Source organism: Mirounga leonina, unplaced genomic scaffold (genome assembly GCF_011800145.1).
Source record: "Mirounga leonina isolate KUSES-001 unplaced genomic scaffold, KU_Mleo_1.0 Mir_507, whole genome shotgun sequence".
NCBI classification, from domain to species: Eukaryota; Metazoa; Chordata; class Mammalia; order Carnivora; family Phocidae; genus Mirounga; species Mirounga leonina.
In genome coordinates, this window is record NW_023270789.1 from 3,349,385 (window position 1) to 3,370,953 (window position 21,569).

A 21,569-nucleotide genomic window follows, 5' to 3' on the forward strand; every position below is an offset into this window, starting at 1 on the left:
CGGAAGGGACCGGGCTCGGGACAGGGACCGGCCAAGAGAAATGTCTGAATCGCCCCAGGATTCCGAAGCAGGGCGGCTGGTGCTCCTTTCCCCTCCCTTGAAAACGTCAAAGAACTCTGTGCGTCTAGAACTGCTTTCATCCCTTTCCCACTTCTCAGCCAAATTAACAGCCCCATGAAATAAGTATCTGTCTCCATTTTTATCTCCCCACCTTTATAAACCCCTACACACACAGTCATAGCCAACCCCCTGGAGCGTAGTAACAAACGCTTAACAAGTTCTTCTTTCCTTGAGGGTTTCCCGTTGGGGGCCCCTTTGCACATACTACAGATCAATCTTCCAATCCTCATTCTGCACTCAGCTTCCACGGAGTGCCTGTGGGGTATGTGTCTATGGAGGCCCGCCTAGCAGGGAGGGGTTGAGAGATCTCAAAGGTCCTACGGTCTAAGGCACAGAAATAAATGTCGTTAATTAAGATCGGCTGAGCATAAAGTGCTATGGGCGTGCATAGAGAAGGGAGCGAAGAACGTCTTTTGTGAATCAAGTATCTCTTGTGACGCAAAAACGTCTTGGAAGGGGAGGGTTTTTGAACCTGGCCTCCAAGGCTAGACGGTGTGTGGATGAGCCATGACGTGGGAAAAGATTCCAAGAGGTGAAAAAGACGGGAGCACAGTGTACAGGGTGAACCTGGCAGTTGAGAGTCATTCAGTGTCCCTGGAGCGTAAGTGTGCTGGTGGGAGCTGGAGGCCCCACAGCAGAGAGCCCTGCACATCCCGGATGGGAGTTTGGAGAATTCTTTCTGGGCCTCATAGAATCAGAACCATGCGTTTAGGAGGAATAATCTGGCAGCAGTATGGAGGAAGGATGGCACCTGGGAGTCATCGGAGGTGGGGATGCCATCACAGGACCCCCCCTGAGACTGTGGACATCAGGGAGATGCAGGTACAGGCGGAGCCTGACTCAATGAGAAGCAGCCCACCAGTGATAAAGAGCATCAGCTCTCCAGTCAGTGCTTGGCTTCCCACCCTGGCCCTGCTCCTTATATGGAATTGTAATTTCCGTTAGTTACCTAACTTCTGTGAGCCTTACTATTTTTGCCTTGGGAGAGAGAGAGAGAGAGAGAGCACCCCTCAGTGGTGAGGGAGGGTAATGATAACATGTACTTCTGAGACTGTGAACATGAGTCACTCACTGAACACAGTTTTACTGGGCGTCCACTATGTGTTGGGCACTGTACAAGGGACCGAGGTTACAAGAAACAGACTTCCCTGCCTCTTCGAAGCTTACATTATAGTCGGCGAGAGAGACAGAAAGTGAATAAATGAGTAAATATCTAGATGTTGGGTGGTGGTAAAGTAAACACTGATACAGAGATTAGTAATGCAGAGGAAAGGGGAGTGGGCATGGTTAATATTTCTTTTTATTTCTTTAAAACTTTGGGACTTTGGAAATCTTTAGAATAGTTGCAAAAGATAGTATGATGAACACGTACACACTTTTCTCCTGGAATCCCCAGTTATTAACATTTTGACACATTTGGTTTACTTCTATTTACACACACACTTAATTTTTTTTTTTTTGTCTAAACATTTGAGAGTTGTAGATCTTATGATACCTTACCCGTAAATATTTCATCATATGTCTTCTAAGAACAGTATGTCACCAGGAATCCATGAAACCATGATCAAAGTCAGGAAATACACCATCAATATAATACTGTTTTCTGATAGAGTCCAGAAGCTGATCCTGGATCACACACTGCATTTGGTAGTCCTGCCTCTTTAATCCCCTTTAATTTAAACTTGCCAACTCTTTTTTTTTTTTTTTTGGTACTTTATGACATCACCATTTTTGAAAGGTCTGGACCAGTTTTATAGAATGTCCCTAGATTTGGATGGTCTGTTTCCTTATGATTAGATTCTGGTTAAAACTTTCAGGAATGTTCCATAGGTGTGTCATGTCCTTCTTTGTGCATCTCATTAGAGAGCACATGCACTCCATTTGTCCCATTATTGGAGACCTTAACTTTGGTTATTTGGTTAAGGTGATCCACCGGATTTCTCCATCACATAGGCACCTGTTCCCCTTTGTATTAATACATGATTTATCAAGTGACACTTTGAGATTGTGTGACTCCCCTGTTCCGCAACAATCTTTCATCCAGTGTTTTAGCTGTTTTAGCATCCAGTGGTGATTCTTTCCTAAGTCCCCTAAAATATTTGTAGACGGCAGTTCTCTATCCCCATTTTTCTTTATACATCATTGACATTCTTCAGTAATGAAGAACTTTAGCACCTCCTTTTTTTAATTTTATTTTTTTAGTATAAGTATGGACCCAGGGCTATTTCTTAAGATGGCATTTTTGTCATCTATTTTGATGCTCGGTAATCCAGATTTTGGCAAATGGGAACCCCTCTGTGCTTCTGTGTTCTTTGCCATGTTTCCATCAGTTTTTGAGAACTTCCTACTTTCTGGCACAGAAGGATGTCTTGGACTCCTTTGTACCTTTTCTGCCTCAGCCTGTAATCATTAGATTCTCTCATTCCTTTTAGTGGGAGATGGGACTTAGAAATCAATATCTGGGTGCTAGGTGTGCTCAAGGCTACTGGAGTCATGGTTTCTAGGCTGTCAGTTCTCAGAGCTGGGAAATAGAGTGTTCGCAAAATCATAAGTTTATCCTGTTACCGCTAAGCCTAATCTAACAATTTGGTTCATCTTTCTCTTCCTCCATTCCCTATTAGTACCTCCCTTTGCCACAGTGAGAACTCTATTCCTCATAGAATCAGTATGTTTTCCTAATATACATTAAACACAAAATAGTTTCGTAATTGCTATACCAAGAACACTACCAAGCACAAACTTTACTAAATACATTTCAAAGTTTCTTCAGAGTTTTTTTTTATTCTTCCATATAGCCTGTTGTATATGTACAGAATACTGTCTTTTAAAATTACTTGGCTTAATTTTTTTTCTTCTGAGGGGTTATGCTATCAACTCAATATATACTTGCATTAATTTGTTTTGTTTCTATTCAGTTTTAGGGTTCCCCCCTTGATTTAATTTTTAAATATGTAAAATATTAATATAGTGCCAGTCAAACCATATAGAGAGATGCTCAGAGAAATCCTATTCCTACCCTCTCCCTCTGTCATAATAGGTACTGCTTGTTTCTGTTTTATCTTTGTTTCTTTTTGTAGATATAAATAGATAATGCAGCAACAGTAACAATAGTAACATACTCTATGTACTCTTTTGTACTTCGTTTTTGTCTCTTAACCGTATGTCTGGTTAATCATTCCATATCAGTTCATAGAGATCATCCTCATTCCTTTTTTATAGCGACATAGTCCTCCATGGGCTGAATGTATGACGTTGCATTCAGCTACCCTACTCTTCAGGTTAGGGTTCTATACTGTGTAGTCAGGGGAGGGGTCTCTTTAAAAGGATGACAGTTGAGTGTAGACTTGAGTGGGCCAGGCAACTATCTGGGGGAGTAGTATTCCGGGCAGGGGTCTAGCAGCAAAAACCCTAAGCCAAGCTTCTGGCATTTAAGGGATTTCAAGTAGACCATTGTACCAGAAAGTAGTAGGAAATGAAGTTGTAAACACAGTCAGGGCTAGGACTTAGAAAGTTTTGTGGGCCCCTTTAAAGACTGTGACTTTTTTACTCCCAGTGAAATGGGATGTTTTGGAGGATTTTGAACAGGAGTGAAATTACAATGACTGGAATGTGTAAATGAATTACTCTGGCGGCTTTGTGAACACTCTGTAGAGTGGGCAAAGGAGAAGCAGGGGGACCAGCTGGGGAGGCCATAGGAACAATGCAGATAAGAAATGACTGCAAGAGAGGGGGATGGAATGGGAGGTAGGGGGATGTGGTTGGACGGTAGAGCCAGCAGGATTGGGTGCTGGGGTGCATCGTCACGATACCACATGGACAGGGCTGAGGTAGTGCCAGGCGGGTAGCAAAGCTCGGTAAGAACTGTTGTATTAGCTCTTTTTAGCAGAGCCTGCCTTATTCTACTGCTGCTTTGTATAGTTCCTTTTTCTTGCCAGCTATCTCCACAGCTAGATTTTTCCTTCCTTGTATGCAGAAACAAAGCCATATACTACTTCTTAAAAAGTTCCTTTCACTGATTTGTTTTCATGTTGTTTTTTTTTTTTTAACAATACAGCACGTTAAATCTGGACATTAGATGAGACAGTGTTTGTCTAGCATTTCTCCTTTTTAAGTTATTATCTTACATTATTGTGTGAGACCTGTTCATGTTTTTGTTTGTTTTTTGTTTTTTGGTTTTTTTTTTTTTTTTTTTTTGCTGCAATCAAGATTCAGAGTCTGTGTGTTTTTATTTAGGAAAAAGATACTCTAAGTCAAAATAGTGTGGTGTATTCCTATGAGAAAACTAGACCCATTGTTATGATAATAGTAGCTGTCATGAATTGAGGACATGCTCTGTGCCAGGTTCTATGCTTAGTATTTTGGATTTTTGTTTTCATTTAATTGTCACACCAGTTTTTTTAGATAGAGACTATTAAGGAGGAGAACAAAGGTTAGGTTAAGTACCTTGTCCAAGTTCACACAGGAAAGAAGTGAAAACGTGACAGAAGTCATCGGACTCAAAATCCATGCATGCCCAACCCAAGATTAGATAAGCAAATTTTATGAAGATATGAAGAGCCATCGTGACCTCTCTCTCTTTTTTTAGGTGTATTTACTTTTTTAGTAATCTCTACACCCAACACGGGGCTGAAACTCACAATCCTAAGATCAAGAGTCACACGCTCTTCTGGCTGAGCCAACCAGGAGCCCCCATGGGTGATCTCTTATATGTGACATGTATGCATTGTCCAGTGTAATTTTGCTAAGACATGTGAAGTTATATAGGACAGCACAGTTACCAGTCATGTAAGATTGCTTTCAGTATCATCATCTGTAGAAGAGAGTTGGGGAAACCTTACTTGGGCTGTAGAATTCAGGATGGGGATTTATTTATGTATTTATGAACATTTTGTTATAGTTACACTCTCTCTATACATCCATACTTTACTCCCTAGTACTTTTGCATAATCCTGATAACATTATATTTATGAAAATTAACAGTAATCTCATCATATCACCTAACTTCTACCCCTATTCAGATTTTCCCAGTTGTCACAAGAATGCCTTTTTTAAAACACCAGGATCTAATCGAGTATCCCGCATTGCATTTGTGACTAGGTTTTTGGTTTAATTTCGATGGGTATCTTTAAAAAATTTTTAAAGAGACTCAGAACCACCTTTTGAGAACTCAATCTAAGAATTTGTTTTATTGCCCTTTTGAGCACTGTAAGGTTTTCTGAATGAAAACAGGGTTTCAGGGTAGGTATTGGTTCCTCTGTTGAAAAGCAGAAAGTTTGCCTGTGTACGTGAAGCATGAGTGTTTGCAGAAGTTTTCTGTCTTTTGATTTCCTCTTAAATTTCTTCTCAAGCGCAGAAGGCTTTTTAAAGTAGTATATGGCTTTGTTTCTGCATACAAGGAAAGAAAATCTAGCTGTGGAGATAGCTGGCAAGAAAAAGGAACTATACAAAGCAGCAGTAGAATAAGGCAGGCTCTGCTAAAAAGAGCTAATAGAACAGTTCTTACCGAGCTTTGCTACCACACAGCCCCTTAGACTCTGCAGTCGCAAATCAAACCTTCTGTCTCAGGATTGAAAGTGAAACCATGATACCAGCTTTTCCATTTGTTCCCCCAAGTTGAGGTCTGAATAGGAAGTGTAAAATACTGAGACTGTCCCCAGGAAAGTGCTAGAAAACATCTTAGCATTTCTTTGGACATAGCTTTCAGTGTCCGTCCACCACCGTCAAAAGAAAATGTCTTCCATTTACTTTATAGACACAGGATCTTCTCCTTTGACCTCTTTTCCTTTTTAAAAATCTTCTTGCCCTTGTGCCCTTTGGTCTGTCTTTCCCTTCTCAGCTGCTGGCGCGTGCGCCAGCGACCTCTTAGCCCAAGGACTCTGGGGCTCCAGTGGAAACCAGTGGAAGTAAGGAGACCTCTTGCCCAGAATCCCTGCAGTAGGTTCATGTCTGCTCTGTGCCCGCAACCGGGAACCCCTAGTTCATAGGTCTACCCTTTGTGACCTTGACCAAGTATCTATCTGAGAGAAACCAATTATTTTGATAGGCTTGTTCTCAAGACCCGTTTCAGGTCCTAGTGGACTTCACTTCCTTTTCATAATATTCCCCAAAATGTCTGTTGTGATTAGTGTCTGAATTTCCACCAGGCTCACTGCTGGTGTAGTTTCTTGAACATTTTTCCCCTGTAACAGTTAAAAACTAGAAAAAAAAAATGCCATTTTATATACACATTCAGAAAATAATAAACTCAGATTCATAGGAAACTAATAAGGCTGTTGTCATCATAAATTAGTTTCTCAACTATGAGCCTAATAACCTGAAAATAGTGGGGATTATAAAGAAATTCTTAATGGAATGATCAATAGTGTATAGAAATACCTTGAATCAGAATTTGGAGAATAGATTTTAAAAGACTCAGAGTCTTAAATAGCTCTAGTAAAGACCCAATTCCCCAAAGCGTGCTGTAGATCTCAGATATATCCTCCAACAAGAACATGTGGCTTTTGAGCCTAATGAGCTCACAAACGGGGCTTTTGACCAAGATGGTATGTGGGTATCTTGAAAGGACAGGCTGCAGAAGTGTTGACAATTAGAAACAATATGAAACCAGCAAAAATGATTTTGATAATCTATTTTACTTAACCTAATAGAGCCACAATATTTTCATGTCAACATGTAGTTGATATAGAAAATATTAATGAGGGATTTTACATTCCTTTTTTCATATTCAGTCTTCAGTGTCCAAACATATCTCCATCCGGACAGACCAAATTTCATGTCTCATGAGTCATGTGTGGGTAGTAGTTGCTGAGGCTCACTGTACAGATTGAGAGGGAAAGGAAAAGGACTTTTAAGTGTCAGCCCAAGGAGTAATGCTTTGGGGAAGCTTTTTAGCTTTGGGGAATGTTTTAGCCTGACAGAAGACAGAAAAGCTCAAAAGGAAATTGATTTAGTCAGTTCCAATATCTCCATTCCAGATGAGCTCATCCAGGAGGCAAGGAGTAGCTTGACAACTGAGAGCACTTGTGGGGCAAGTTCTGGGGGGTTTCTGGGACTGGGGGGCCAGGGGGCTTACAACTTGCTGAGATTCAGGTGGCTGCCATTTCAGGCTGAAGTCAAAGAGACAGGGAAGCAGTGGTGGCGTAGCTGAGAGCAGGAGATTCCTGTTTTTAGCAATCATGGCAGCACAAGTACTTGACTCGGTCTGGACAAGGATGGCATGGACAAGGGAAGACCAAGGCCTCTCACTTCCTAGCTAAGAGTGCAGGCTCCGGAGCTGGCTGCCTGTGTCCAGACACCAGCTCTGTGTCTTCTGCGTGACCTCGGTCAGCTTCTGAACCTTTGTAACCTGGTGGCTCCCATTCTTTGGAATGTTCTTCCCCATATTCTCAGGCCCCATGCCCTTACTTTTGCTGGGCTGAGTTGGCCTAGGGCTCATTTGGAGTGGATTTATGAAGAGCTAGGTTAAAGAAACAAGCTGCATTGTACTTGAGTAAAAAGACTCCATTTCCTCCTTATTATCTACATACCTGGTGAGCAGATTTCCTATCCCAAAACTGGGTCATGGGGCCTGACTAATCTGAGAATATCTATGAACCTAATAGGACAGATTATCTGATAACAGACATTTTAGGAGAGTGGCCACTTCTCTGTGTTGTAAATGTGTGTATGTGTGTAGAGAGAGACTTTGTCTCCCAAAATGCCACCACTTTCACACTCCAGGTAGATGTCAACTGAGGGTGTGCCACGATACAGAGGAGGAAGGTTGTGGTCACAACCCCCTGTCTGGAGAAGAGACTCATCTGCTCACTTGGGTTCAGAATGCCCCCAGATCCTGCTGTCTTCATGCTTAAAGGAGGCTTTAACTGAAGCACCGTTAGAGTATTGAACATAGGCGGGAAATACCAAGATTTATATATTCAGGTACTGAAACTTTTAGGGGATTTTTTTTTTCATCAAATGAACTTTGATCTTAACTGCTAAGATCTGCAGGCCATCCTTAAAAGATATTTTAGGGAGAGAAAAAGACTTCAAAATCACATTGTTCATTTCACATCTATAAACAAATTGCATCTCCTCAGACCTGACACGGGCTATTATAACCTTTGATTCAGAGCTGACATCCTGCATGGGTCCAGGCTTACCTGGTGCAGGTAGTAGGCGCAGCCTAGTTAAACCTGAAGGGGAAGCAGGAGACAAGGGGAGCGTCAGTGAAGGAGACATGGGAGTGGGAATCCAGCAGCCCCTCCAGTCTGGCTGTGGCGCTGGTGGCCGGCGTTGGGGGAAGGGGACCGTTTCGCCTGCACACCGGCGGGCAGGGGGTTCCCAGGCCACTTATTCTTTGGTGCCAGTTGAACATTTCCACCACCTCTCGCTCAGTGATGATTCATCACCCAGTTTCCACAGCAGCTTAGGACCTTGCAAAGCTCAGCGTCTGGAGGAACTGCCAAATTCTGTGGTTCTGTCAGGAAGCCCTGCCTTTCAGACTATAGTCCAGCTGTATTAAGGTTACTTAATTCACTCAAATATTTATCGAGTGCCCTTCCTGTGCCAGGCAGCGGGAATACAGCAGAGACCAAGCACCACCCTGTCTTTGCCCTCATGGGGTTAGCCTGGCCGGGCGGGGGGCGGGGCCTGAACTCCGATTGGAATCAGTTGCCGCCTTTTCAGAATGAGAAGTTTTCACAGGAAATTTGAACTTCCAGCATTTCCTGGACAATCAGAAGTTCTGCAGATTGCATGCGCTCACGCGGGTGGGAGGGGAGGAGCGCGGCTCCGGAGGAGCGCATGCGCGCCAGTGCCCGCGCGCCTCGGCTCCCTGGCCGCCCAGTACCTCTCCCCGCAGCGCTGCGCGTCTCTGTTCATGCTTCGTCTGCCCGTTCTCTCAGGCTTCGCAGTGGCTCCTGTGGTTTGGTTTCCCTTGTCACTTCATTTGTTCCTTGCTTTCTTTCCCTTTTCTTTCTTGTTTTGGCTCCAGCTTTTCTTCGTCCCCGCATTCAGGCCTCTCTTGTCCCTTTTCCGCCTCTCGCATGGTACCTGCCGTTACCCGTGAGGAGTGCAGACTCTTAGGCCCTCCCTTCAACTTCGTTTCTCATGGCCTCTAATTATGAAGCCCTGCCCCAGGTCCCTTTGTCACATCAGAAGTCGTCTGCAAACTGCAACACTACCATCACAAAACTCAGGTTGTCACATCTTGGGGATCTGGGTTTGTCACTTTCTTGCTCGATCAGACCTCAATTTCCTCATGTATGAAGTCGGGGACATGAGGGCCACAGACTTGCTCTCTTAGGACCGCTCAGGCCCTGACATTCAGTGATCTGGGGACCACTGAGCTTGGTACCTCACCTGCAGGTTTCAGAGGCATGCTTGAGTCTCAACTAGAGTATTCCCAATACATTCTGGAAACCGCATCTGTAGAAATCCTGGATCATGTCACATCTTTAATAGCCATATGCCGCATAGCAGGCCAAATAAATAGTGGTTATGAGCATTCTGGAGTCAGACCGTCTAGGTTCAAATCCAGTTTTACCACTTCACTAGCAAGTTGCTTAATCTTTGTGCGCCTCAGTTTCCTCATCTGCAAAAAATAGGGTCAAAAATAACGCCTGCCTGTGTGGCTTTTAAGAGGATTCACTGGGTGCATATTTGTAGAACTCTTCCGTTGGTGCCTCGCAGATAGTAAGTACTATACAAGTGTTTGATTACTAAAAATAGCAGCCCATGTCAATCCCAGGATCCAGCTGAAAACACGCAGAGGAATTTGTGGCTGGGAGTGGGAATTCCTCCTCCTTAACTCAGTAGTTATGGTGACCATATTTTCTAAGTCAAAAAATCAGGACACTTCATCTGCAAAATATGTGAGTTCCAATTCTGACTTCAAACCATAGAAGAATAATTATCAAAATTGGGTGTGATGAAAATGTTTTGCAAGGATACTGCAACAAAATATTTGGAGTTGGAGCTGTTTTTAGATATATGATTTCTCTATTGGTATTAGGCACCCTCCTATCTTCAAAAGATCATTCAGTATTCTTCAAAACAATTTAAAAAATGCTGGCTAGCATGGAATGTCTGTTTAGGCAATCACTAATTCATTTTTTCTTTCCCTCTCTCTGTTTGTAAATGATGCAAGCTCACACCACACTCAGTGGTCACAGAGCCAGGATCACATACAACCAAGGTGTTGATGTGGCCTGACTCACTGCAAGAAAAAGAGAGAAAGCCCTGTTGAAAGCCAACTTCATTTTAGCCATTGTGTAAAGACTGTCAGTCTTATTCAAACCTCAAAACAATCGTTTGTGGTGGGCGTTAATGATGTACATTTTACAGCTGAGGGAGCCTTGTGTGGGAGGCTTTTGAGAGTTCCACTGGGCCCATCTGCCTGAGAATCTGGGCACTTACCCTTCTGCCGCCTAGCATGGGAAGTTGGCATCCTCTCTGACCACTCCAATATCAGCAAAGCAACCAGCTCACTGCTGACTCCTTTCCTTTGCTGCTGTTTGTGTGCAAATTCATTCATTCATTCACTCATTCATTCATTTGTTCACGGTTTGTGACTTTTGAGAAACCACTCACTCCCCTTTCTCCTGTTCTTCTTTTTCATTGGCAATTATCCTATCAGCAACTTACTTCAGGGTTAGTCTTAGAAGTGCAATGGAAAAGACTTTACTGTGGGAAGGGAATGCTAGACAGTAGCCACTACAAATGTGATGATCCCCAAGTCTGGATCCTCTCCTGTGAGCCCCGGACCTGTGTACCCAGCTACTGAACATCTCCACTTGGGAGTCTTACAGACCCCACACAGTGTCCAAAACTGAAAGTATGATCTTCCAGCCCCAGCGTGGCTCTCCTCCACGTCCCCTGTCTTAGGGAATGACACCAACCACCCACCTTGGAGAAAAATTATAATATAGATAACAAAAATTTCTATAACATACAAGGAACTCATATTTGATGAGAAAAAAACAAGCAACCCAATAGAAAAAAAGGCAAAGGATACAAAAGGACAGTTCTCAGAAAAGGAGATCCAAATTACCAACAAACAAAAGATTTTTAAATTTCTAGAGGTCAGGAAAATGCAAATTCAGATAACAATGAGATGTGCAAGGAAAAGATAACTCAGGTGTTACTGATGGAAATGTAAATTGCAAATGCAAGCAGCGTGGCAGCTTCTATTAAAAAATCTGGGGTGCTTGGGTGGCTCACTTGGTTAAGCATCTGCCTTTGGCTTAGGTCATGATCCTGGGGTCCTGGGATCAAGTCCTGCATCAGGCTCCCTCTTCCTCTGCTGCTCCCCCTGCTTGTGCTCTCTGTCTCTCTGTGTCAAATAAATAAGTAGATAAAATCTTTTAAAAAAAAGGAATTTTAAAATAAAAAATCTGTTTGCCCTTTAATTCAGCCCCACTCCAGGGACACTGTCCCACAGACACAAAACCATAAATACACAAGAACCTGGACACAGGTATAGTTGTAACAGTTATTGCAGTAGAAGAAGCTAGGGACTAAAGGGGTGTTCAGCAGTGGTGGATGGCTAATTAATTATGGGTCATTCGTACCCTGGAATAATATGTAACTGTTAAAAAGAATGAAGTCTTGCCATACTGGTGGATTTGGTATGACTTTTATGAGGTATTCTTGATGGGAAAGGCAAGATGCAAAGAAGTATGCATAAGACCATTTTTGTTAAATCATGACAAAGCATATAATTATATATATATATATTTATGCATTATGTGTGATATATCTTTGTTTCTATTTGATGATCTGATCAGGGAGAAAAAAGCAAAGGGTGTATTCTGAGTTGTTAATGGAGATTACCAGACTGAGGGTGGTTATAGGGCTTGGGGGCTGGGGTAAGGCATCCAAGCCACACACACACACACACACACACACACACACACACACACACACACTGTGCTAAATGTCTATATCACCATTCTGCATCTATATAAAATTATATCTATGTGTCTATGTATATTTTGTTTTTAAACACATTTTTAAAATTAAGAGTTCGTATTATTTGTCACCATCCTGTCTGAAACTCTTTGGTAGCATTCTGATCTCAACATACAGGGCAGAATTTTGTCTGTGGCCTTGCACGGCCTGGCCCCTGCCTGTGTGTGTAGCCCCTGGGTACCTCTTGTCTTACGGCATTGCCCTTCTGCCTTCAGGAGCTGTGTTCCCTGAACATGGGCCTGCCTCCCCCTTCCGCTTGGTGGGGCTCACTGCTCCTCATTCTTCACAAGCCGTCTCTAACCCCTCGTCGGTTCCCCGAGTGGGTGCTCTGTAGTGATACCCTGTGGTTCTGCTTGCTGGCCCTGAGCATGGTTGCGGCGGGGTGTTGGCCCAATTATTTGTTTTAATTAATTAATTTGATAGCGCACATAAGCAGGGGGAGCAGGCAGAGGGAGAGGGAGAAGCAGGCTCCCCGCCGAGCAGGGAGCCCGATGTGGGGCTCGATCCCAGGACCCTGGGAATCATGACCTGAGCTGAGGGCAGATGCTTAACTGACTGAGCCACCCAGGCGCCCCTGGTCCAATTATTTGGATCAAGTCTGACTTCCCTAACAAAAAGTAAGCTCTGAGAGGGCAGGGACTGTGTCGTGTTCTGGGGTTGGGGGAGTCCCCACATCGTAGACCTACCCAGTGAGTATTTCCAGAGTGAGTACCAGGACCAGGCTGCTGTGAAGGGTGGGGGTGGGGCTGCACAGAGTCAGGAAATCTGCGTTCTGGTCCTGATGCTGCCGTAAGCCTGCCGAGGGACTCTGTGCGACGTGGTGGGCGTCGCTACTGCAGTGTGTGTGACACGCGCTAAAAAGGGGCACGAGGGTGCGTGAATACACTGCCGGCAGCGAGGAGGCATGCGCTGACCTTGCCCGTCAGTTTTCTTGGTGCCCTGTCACTTCGCCTGTGAAATGGGGGGTTGTTCGACTAAATGGTTTTGAGAGTTTCTTCCATCTTGAAACGGAATTTTTTGGAACTGGTCTCCCCCTTCCCCTCCCATGCTTCTTACCAGCACTAGCTCCATTCCCGACTTCTTTCGTCCTCCTGTGCTCAAGCCCAGGAAACATCACCTCTCCCTGGGAAGGTGGCAGCCATCCATCTTTATGCAGCCAAGGTTCACCTCCTACTGCTTCTCTTCCCCCACCACCCTACCCACTCCCATTCATGCATGCATTCACTCATTCATTCACTCGCAAGACATTTCGAGCCTCCACTAGTGGCTGTGGATAGACCCTCGCTCCTCAAATCCTGCCCCCTCTCACGTGCTGTGGCCAAGTGTGAGAGAAGAGAGGGCGTGATCAGCACCACAAGGAAGGCTGCTGCTGTATTCCTGTGGGCAGTCTCCCTTAATTAAGGGAGATGGGTTCTAGAAATCCTCGCAATAGACAAATGGGACATTTGGGCTTCCTTTTTTGGGGGGAGGCTTCTTATTTGAAATTACTGAACACAGTTGCCTACAATTGGTCTATTTAATAGTCTTGATTTTTCCCATGCTCTTTCAATTACCCTGATTGCTACTAGGCAAAAACTTCCATCAAGTTTTAATTTATCTTTAATGTCTTTCCCTTAACAGCTGCTCTTCTCTCTTAACAAGAAAGTCAAGTCTGGAACCAGATGCATTTAAACCCATTTTGGGGGTATCGAGACTATCCCAGTCTAGGGGTGGTAGTAAATATTTAACAACCGGATTGGTGCAGAGTAGGCAGGAGTCTCTGTCTGAAGCATTAGTTCCTTTGCTGTAAATACTCCCACCATGTGGGTTTCAGGTGATCAGCCAGGCTTGGCTGAATGGGGTCCAGGTGAGATGCTAACGGTTGACTCACGAGGGGGGACGGTTGGAGCCAGCTCCCCTACGCTCCCCACGCTACTGAACCTAGTCCCGTGCCCTTAGGCTGTGTCTCACCCCACCTGGCTTGCTTCCCAGTCATTGTTTCTGATCTCAGGTAATAGCCTCTGTCAGTCAACCAAGAAGGATGCCTGACCAACACCGTGAACTACCCCTCTCCCTCACCCGCCACCTGCAGTCACTAAACCCCATTGCTTTCTCTCCCAGGCTGCTCTCCAAGTCTGCCCTTTTGTCGCCTCCACCCACACCCCGCTCTGGTCCGCCCAGTCTGCCACCCTCTCGTTGCTGGTTTCCCTGCCTGCATGCCTGTCCCCAGCCACCGCTGCCCACGCTTAAATGACGTCATGCCAGTCTTGTTTTGAAAGCCGTCCTGTGGCTATCCTTGCCATTAGGATCCATCCCAAACCCTTAGCATGTCTTACCTGACACCCCCAGGTACACTCACATACACTCACATATGCTGTGATCTGGCCCCACCTGCCCCTCCAGCCTCACCCCCCACCTGTGACCTGCTTGCTCGCTTTCCTCTAGCCATGGGGAGCTGCTTTTATTATTTCCTCAAACACACCCAGCTCCTCAACTCAGGGCTTCCTTTTTTGGGGGGAGGCTCCGCTTCCTCTATCAATACAGTTACCTCTCCTCCCCCGCTCCCCCAGCCCTTGGGTGATGGCTTCTGTGGAGTGTCAGCATGACTTCCTGGGGAAGGCCCTCGAGGACGTGGCTCCCCGGGCCTGCTTTGTCTTCCCTACACAGTGGGGCTTCTTGAGGGCCTGGAGTGACACACCTGTCTGGTTGGCTGTCATGTTGGCAGCCGTGCCCACAGCCCCTAGCAGGGACTTGGTGCTCCATCGAAGTTGAATCCGCTTCTTGCATTTATGTGGGCCCCAGTGCCCCCATTAGAGAGTAAACTCCGCATGGTCAAACATGTCCTGCTTGCTGTGTTTGCCATCAGCAGTTTATCTGCTTAGTGCGAGAAGTAGCCAATGAATCATTTTTACTGCTAAATTTAACTTTTTTCCCCCCCAAAGAGCATCTTGGAGGATGGTTTTCTATTTTCCATAAAGTCGTGTTGGTTTTCCTAACCAATTTCTTTTTCCCTCCTAGACTCCATCAGCTGTGATCCCCAGAGGATGTTTGGAATTGTGAACGAGAGCATAACTTTCTCTGTAGCAAGGTCCGTACCCTTTACAGAGATCATGTGGACAAAAAGTAAGGATAAAGTCATCGAATGGGAAGCAGGCTCTCCCGTCCACATTTTCCCACCTTTTGTAGGTAGAGTTCATTTAGACACCATGTCAGGAAGCCTTACCATCTTCAATCTGACATCATCGGATGAAGCTGAGTATAGAATCGAATCTCCGAGCTTTGGTGACATCTTGTTCACTCTGACTGTGATTGGTGAGTATCCCATAAATTGGTTTATTTAAAATGGCAACTTTCCAACTATTTTAAGAGACGAACACAAATGAACGGTTTCTGAGAAATGAGAGAATTCGGTCTCGTAGGCTGTCAGGCACACAGGAGGAGCAAATGTCTGTCCCCTCGTCATCCTCTGAGTGAGGAGAGGATGTGACCGAGGTGGAGGGAGCGACCCCAGCTGGGCGGGGCTGCTGCCAGCAGCATCACTTGTCTTGTTAGGAATATTCTGGAAAGGGATGTAGTGGCAGCAGTGAACTCAGAACTCTTTGAGCTCCACTGAGAGATGATGCTCTAGAAATTAGAGTGCCTGCTTGCACCTGCACCGCACCCCAGGAGGTGGATTTTTTTCTCTCCTGTATCACTTTACACGGGAACTGGAGATAGAGTCCAGGTTCCTCCACACTTCCCATCGATGCTTCCAGGTCATTCTCCTTGTCATCTATAGGCCCGTGGATACATCCCAACATTTCTGGATCACTGGAATGCCTGGCTCACTTTTGCTGTTTCTGATGTTCCTGCTGTCATAATTCTTAGTGGTTATAATATTTAAATATATAATTCTAATATCCTGGCTTCTGTGTCCCTGATCTCTCGTGATGGTCTTGTCTTCCATCCACCCCCCGCCCCCCGCACCTTTCCCCATGGATAGAACCTAGAAGTTGTCATTACCACTTATTCTGTTTATTTATTTATTTTTTAAATTTTATTTTATTATGTTATGTTAGTCACCATACATTACATGATTAGTTTTTGATGTAGTGTTCCATGATTCATTGTTTGCGTATAACACCCAGTGATTCATGCAGTACGTGCCCTCCTTAATACCCATCACCAGGCTAACCCATCCCCCCACCGCCCTCCCCTCTGGAACTCTCAGTTTGTTTTTCAGAGTCCATAGTCTCTCATGGTTCGTCTCCCACTCCGATTTCCCCCTCTTCATTTTTCCCTTCCTACTATCTTCTTTTTTTTTTTTAAACATCTAATGTATTATTTGTTTCATAGGTACATGTCTATTACCACTCATTCTAAGCCCTCCACTATGTCATGCCAGATGTCCCCTGCTCTGCCAAATCTGCCACCCCTTCACCTTGCATCGCCCCCTGTCCTCCTTAGGCAGCCCCGAATGTGCTCACTCACTGGGTTCACACATTGGAAGACTTGCTTAGTTTCCTTGCTCCTTTTAATTTTTTTAATTTAATTTTTTAAATTACTTTTTAACGATTTTATTTATTTATGTGAGAGAAAGAGCGAGAGAGAGAGAGCACAAGCAGGGGCAGAGGGAGAGGGAGGACCCCAGGATCATGACCTGAGCCACCCAGGTGCCCCATCCTTGCTCCTTTTTAAATGGGCTATACTCCTCTGGCCTGTGCAACCCGGTCCAGGCTGATGTGCTGCATGTTCCGTGCTCACACACTGTGGCTGCTGAGAAACTCATCGCCCCCTCCACCCTTCCAGCTACCACCCACTTGCCATCTTGAGTTTGTAGAAAATCTCCCTGAAGGGTTGTCCATGTTTGCTTTCTAACTCCTTTTCTCTGTTTACTTTTAACCCACCCCAAACAGGCTTTCATCCCATCTCTGTACCAGAACTCTTGATCTCCTCATTAATGAAGCCAGTGATCCATTCATGCTCTCTCCACCACATCTTTCTTGGCCACTCAGCAACATCTGACATAGCTGATCACTCTCTCCTCTGAAACACAACCTTCTCTTGGCATCCAGGACACCACCCTATTCCGGTTTTCTTTTAGCTCACTAACTGTTCCTTCTCAACTTCCTTGGCTGGTTCCCTCATCTTGCCAACCTGTAAGCATTGGAGACATGAAGGCTTGAGCCACCCTTCTCTGCCTGCATTCACACCCTGCTGGGTGAACTCGTTCTGGGTTCGGGGGTTTTAAATATTATTTTGATGCTGATAATGCACAGATTGAGAGCTCTCACCTGGAGCCCCACTGAGCTCCTTATGTGTGTTTCTGACCACTTCCCTGTATTTCACTCGGATATCTATCTGATGGGCCTCTCAAATCACAGGTCCCAAAGTGAGCTCATCAACTCTCCCTTAAATCCTGTTCCTCCCCAGATCTTTCCCCCAGCTTGGTTAACAGCAGTGCCTTCTTTTTGGTTGCTCGGGCTAAAACCTTGATGTCATCCTGACACCATGTTTCTCTTCCTCTTTCTCTTGAACACTGTGTTTATCCCACCAGGAAATTTTGCTGGTTTTACAGCATCTGACCACTTCTCACCACTTCCTCTGGGGCTGTTCCAAGGCTCCTTCATCCTCATCTGGAGGACTACAGCAGCCGCCTGATTGGGCACCCAGCTTCTACCATTGCCCCTTACAGGAGACATTTTGTGTTATTTACAAACTTAATTACATTTCATTTTTTTCCAGTTTTATTGAGGCATAATTGACCTGTATCACTGTATAAGTTTGAGGTGTACAGCGTAATGGTTTGACTTACATATATGATGACCACAGTTTATTTTTAAACAGAAGCAGCCAGAGTGATCTTAAAACAGAGGTTGGAGCATGTCATTCATCAGCTTAGAACCTTCTAGTGGCCCCATCTCACTCTGAGTTAAAGCTAAGATCGATAGTGTAAGGCTGTATGAGAGCTGGCATCCATGATCACCTCTTTCTGTTCTCAGGCATCCTAGTGTTGCCCTTGACTTTGTCTGCCTTTTCTGTGCTACCCACCAGCATTCCCAGCTGAACCTTTACCCATGTCACACCTCTGTGGGGTCCCAGTTTCACTTGTTTTCTCCTAGAAGAGGGTGTCATTCTAGCCCTCCCTACTCTATGCCAGAGGTGTTCTAGAAAGATCCAACTGGTAGCAAAGTGTGTACGATAGTTTGCAGGGAATGGAGAAGAGGCAGAAAGTCCAGTGTAGAAGTTCAAATCTGAGCTCTAAGTCCCATTTGAGGCAGTCTCAGTGGGACAAGATGGAGTGAGGAGCTGGATGAATAGCTGTTATTCACCAGTTCACCTGCCTGGTCTGCTGGAGACATTGGAAGGAAGAGGGATTTTCTCTCTTGTTCATCATTGTAGCCCCAGAGCCCAGCAAGGGACTTTAGTAGGTACTAGGCATTCAATAAATATTTATTATAGCAATGGAAGGAATCGAACCAGGTGACTGGGAGGTCGGAGGTGCAGTTGACAGAAATGGGGGCTCTCAGACTGGGTGGCTGGTTTGTCCAGAAGATGATCAACTCCATTGAGAAGAGTGAGGCTTGTTAAGGTGTGCAGGCATCCCATTGGAAGAACCAGTGGATGCCTTTGGAGAAGCAGAATTTTTAAAATGCGCAGTTTGGGGATCTGGCTGTTTATAGAGCCAGCAACTAAAAAGATTGATTTCAAATTTAGATAACAATGGAATGCATTTTAAGAGCCCTTTTATAGAGTTTGTAAAACTGAGTTCAAACTTTTGAATACGTTTATCTTTTTAAACTTGATGAGATGTTTAAGAATAATTTGATTTTTAAACTTTCATGGTCACTCAACTAAGGTGCTTGATTTCAGGAGTCAGACCAACTGAATAGCCTAGTTAGCAAAGACCCGCCAAGCAGCAGAGTCCAGAGGAGGTGAGTTTTGATCAGGAGGCACTGATCTGGGCAGCATTGAATGTGAGACCTCCAGTCCTGGCTTGAGAGTCTGGATTTTAGCCTGTGACAGTGGGGAGCCACTGGATCTGATACTGGAGCAAAGAAGTGACTTGAAGAACTCTATTTTCAGATGATTAATCAGATGGTAGGTAGTGATGGTGGATTAGACAGAGGGGACACTAGGTTGGAAGCTACTGTGATCTTCTAGGGAGACAGATGTTGCTAGTAGATGTTGGGAAAGGAAAGAGAGAAGATACTTCTAAGAAAGAGTCAAGCGATTTAGATTTTGGTTATAAAAAGACATAAGATGACTCAGGATTTCACACTTGAATGACAAAATGATTGGTCATACTTTTTTTTTTTTTTTTTAATGAGGAAGGCCTACTTCCTTTGGGGTATGTTAATACCTAAGTGACTTGGTGATCTTCCGGAGACCCCAGGCCTAATGGGAGATTTTTAGAAAGGTATTTTAGACAGGGGGATTTCCTGGCACCCCCTCAATTTAGGCCATCTACTTCCTTCTGTGTGTAAATTGGTATTTGGTTTCTTTCTTCCCTCAAAATCCCCTTCAAATTTCCACAGTCAATGTTTTTTAGTTCTTTCTTTTGTTAGTTGCATTGAGGATGGTGATGTTCATATAAGTAGAATTAACTATTCTATCCTTAAATGATCTGAAGTGGTATGACTTTTTCTTAAAGTTAAGAGAAATACACAAATATCGTCAGATCTGTATAAGCAGTTCTCAATCTTAGAGTAGTGCCCCTGAATTCATTCATTGTAAATTGACTAAGTTGTCTTAAGGATGAAGTAAATACATTTCCTGCCAGTTTCATGCTGCTTAAGGTAGAGATGTAACTAATATTTGTTACAACGCTGTGGGAAGTCGGGTGGGCAGTGAAAGAATATGAGGATTCTAGACACAAAGATCTGAGTTGTAGAAGCTCTGAGCCAGATGCTGCAGGAAGGTTTGCATACTTTCCTGTGAGCGGGATAGGCTCTTCCAGAATGGCTATCTGGCAACTGTGCTGTAGTGAGACCCCCAGAAAGAGCTTTTGGATAGTTAAATGAGCTCTGAAAACACGGAAAATCATACTAGCTCTTCCACGTAGGCCCTTTCAAATTATGTTCATACTCCACTAGACCTTTCCAATCTTGTAGAGTATTACATTCCATTTGACAGATGAAAACGAGACAGATTTAGCAATGGGTCTCTCCATCTGTAGAACAAGAGGCCTGGGCTGGATGATTTCTTAATCTACCACAAGAGCTGTGGGCCAAGGTTACATAGAGCGGAAGCCCACACCTCCCAACTCTGGTTGTGTAACGCACACTTGTGGGGGGCCTTGCCTTCTCGTCATGTGCTCTATTACAGCTGATGTGACCATGCCAGGCAGTGCATGTTAATCCCTATGTCCGTTATTACCTCTATCACCTCATTTCATCCTCACCTCCACCGTGGAGGGGAGGCACTGCTTGTTTCCCTGTTGTACAGGAGAGGACACCTAGCCACAGGGGGATTCAGTAACTTGGCCGAGGGCAAGTGGCTCTTCCTGGTAAGGCTGTGCTGTGAACCCAGGCAGTCAGGCTCCTGAGTCAAGGCTCTTGGCCACCTCACCCGTCCTTTTCAGAGGGGAGCTGATTGAAGAGTTTACCTTTTATACAGTGGAGAGAGTAATTTGAAACCGTCTCCCTGAATTTATCCATCTATCCACCCATCCCTCCTCCTGTCCAACATACATTCTCCTTCCTGAGGAGCCACCTGTGCGCCTTGTGTTGGGTCAGGCGCCATGGGTAAGAGGTGAGGAGTATCTAGTCTTTACCCTCCAAAGATGTACAGTCTGAGGGGTCTTATGAGGCACCTCTGTTGAGTTCAGAAAGTGTTGAACGAAATGCTAGACGTTGGCCAAACTAGATCACTAAACTAGAATCTGTGGCAGAACACATGGAGCATCCACATCAGAATCATCTGGGGTGGTGGGGCCCAGGAATCTGTATTTTTAACACACACCCCTGGTGATTTCTCGTGCCCATTGATATTTGAGAAATGCTTCTGTGGAACATCTCCAAGGAACTAGGAAGCTCGGTTTCAGGCCCCTGAGAAATGCCCAGCTTAGTTGCAGAGGCAGGCATAGGTACAAGCAGAATCTAGAACCATCCATTCCATTTCTCAAGTGCACGGAGAAACTCGGGGCTGCTGGGAGGTGCTTCCTGGGGCTGCTGTGGGTGTGTGGTAGGCAGGATGGACCCGAGGAAGCTTAGAGAGGAGGGTTCCGGGCTTGCCAACTTCGAGTCAACGAGAGCAACTCTTCACTCTTTTGAAAGCTATTGGTCTGTTGCTTACAATTTAATTTGGAGAAAGGTTTCCATTGCTTGCTTTCAGGCAACAACGTAACAAGTTATGTGAATTTGATTAAACCTAACAGGTGAAGAAGTCCCAAGCAGAAAGGGAAGTCATGGGTGACTCAGGTCTCTAACCTGGTGTGTTACTTAACTGAGTGCGAAGGAAGTCTAGAGAAGATGGGGGGAAAGAGTTGAATGTTTTCAGTTTTTAGATTATTTTAGATTAATAATTAGATTATAAGC

The 21,569-nt window shown here is 44.7% G+C and overlaps 1 protein-coding gene across 1 annotated transcript in view; it reads left to right on the forward strand.

Moving 5' to 3' along the window:
• CD58 (CD58 molecule) overlaps positions 1-21,569 on the forward strand; it is a 39,589-nt gene that overhangs the window by 978 nt on the left and 17,042 nt on the right. The window contains exon 2 of the mRNA XM_034990213.1: positions 15,070-15,363. Coding sequence (XP_034846104.1) covers positions 15,070-15,363 — 294 coding nt within the window. The remainder of the gene's footprint in view (positions 1-15,069; positions 15,364-21,569) is intronic.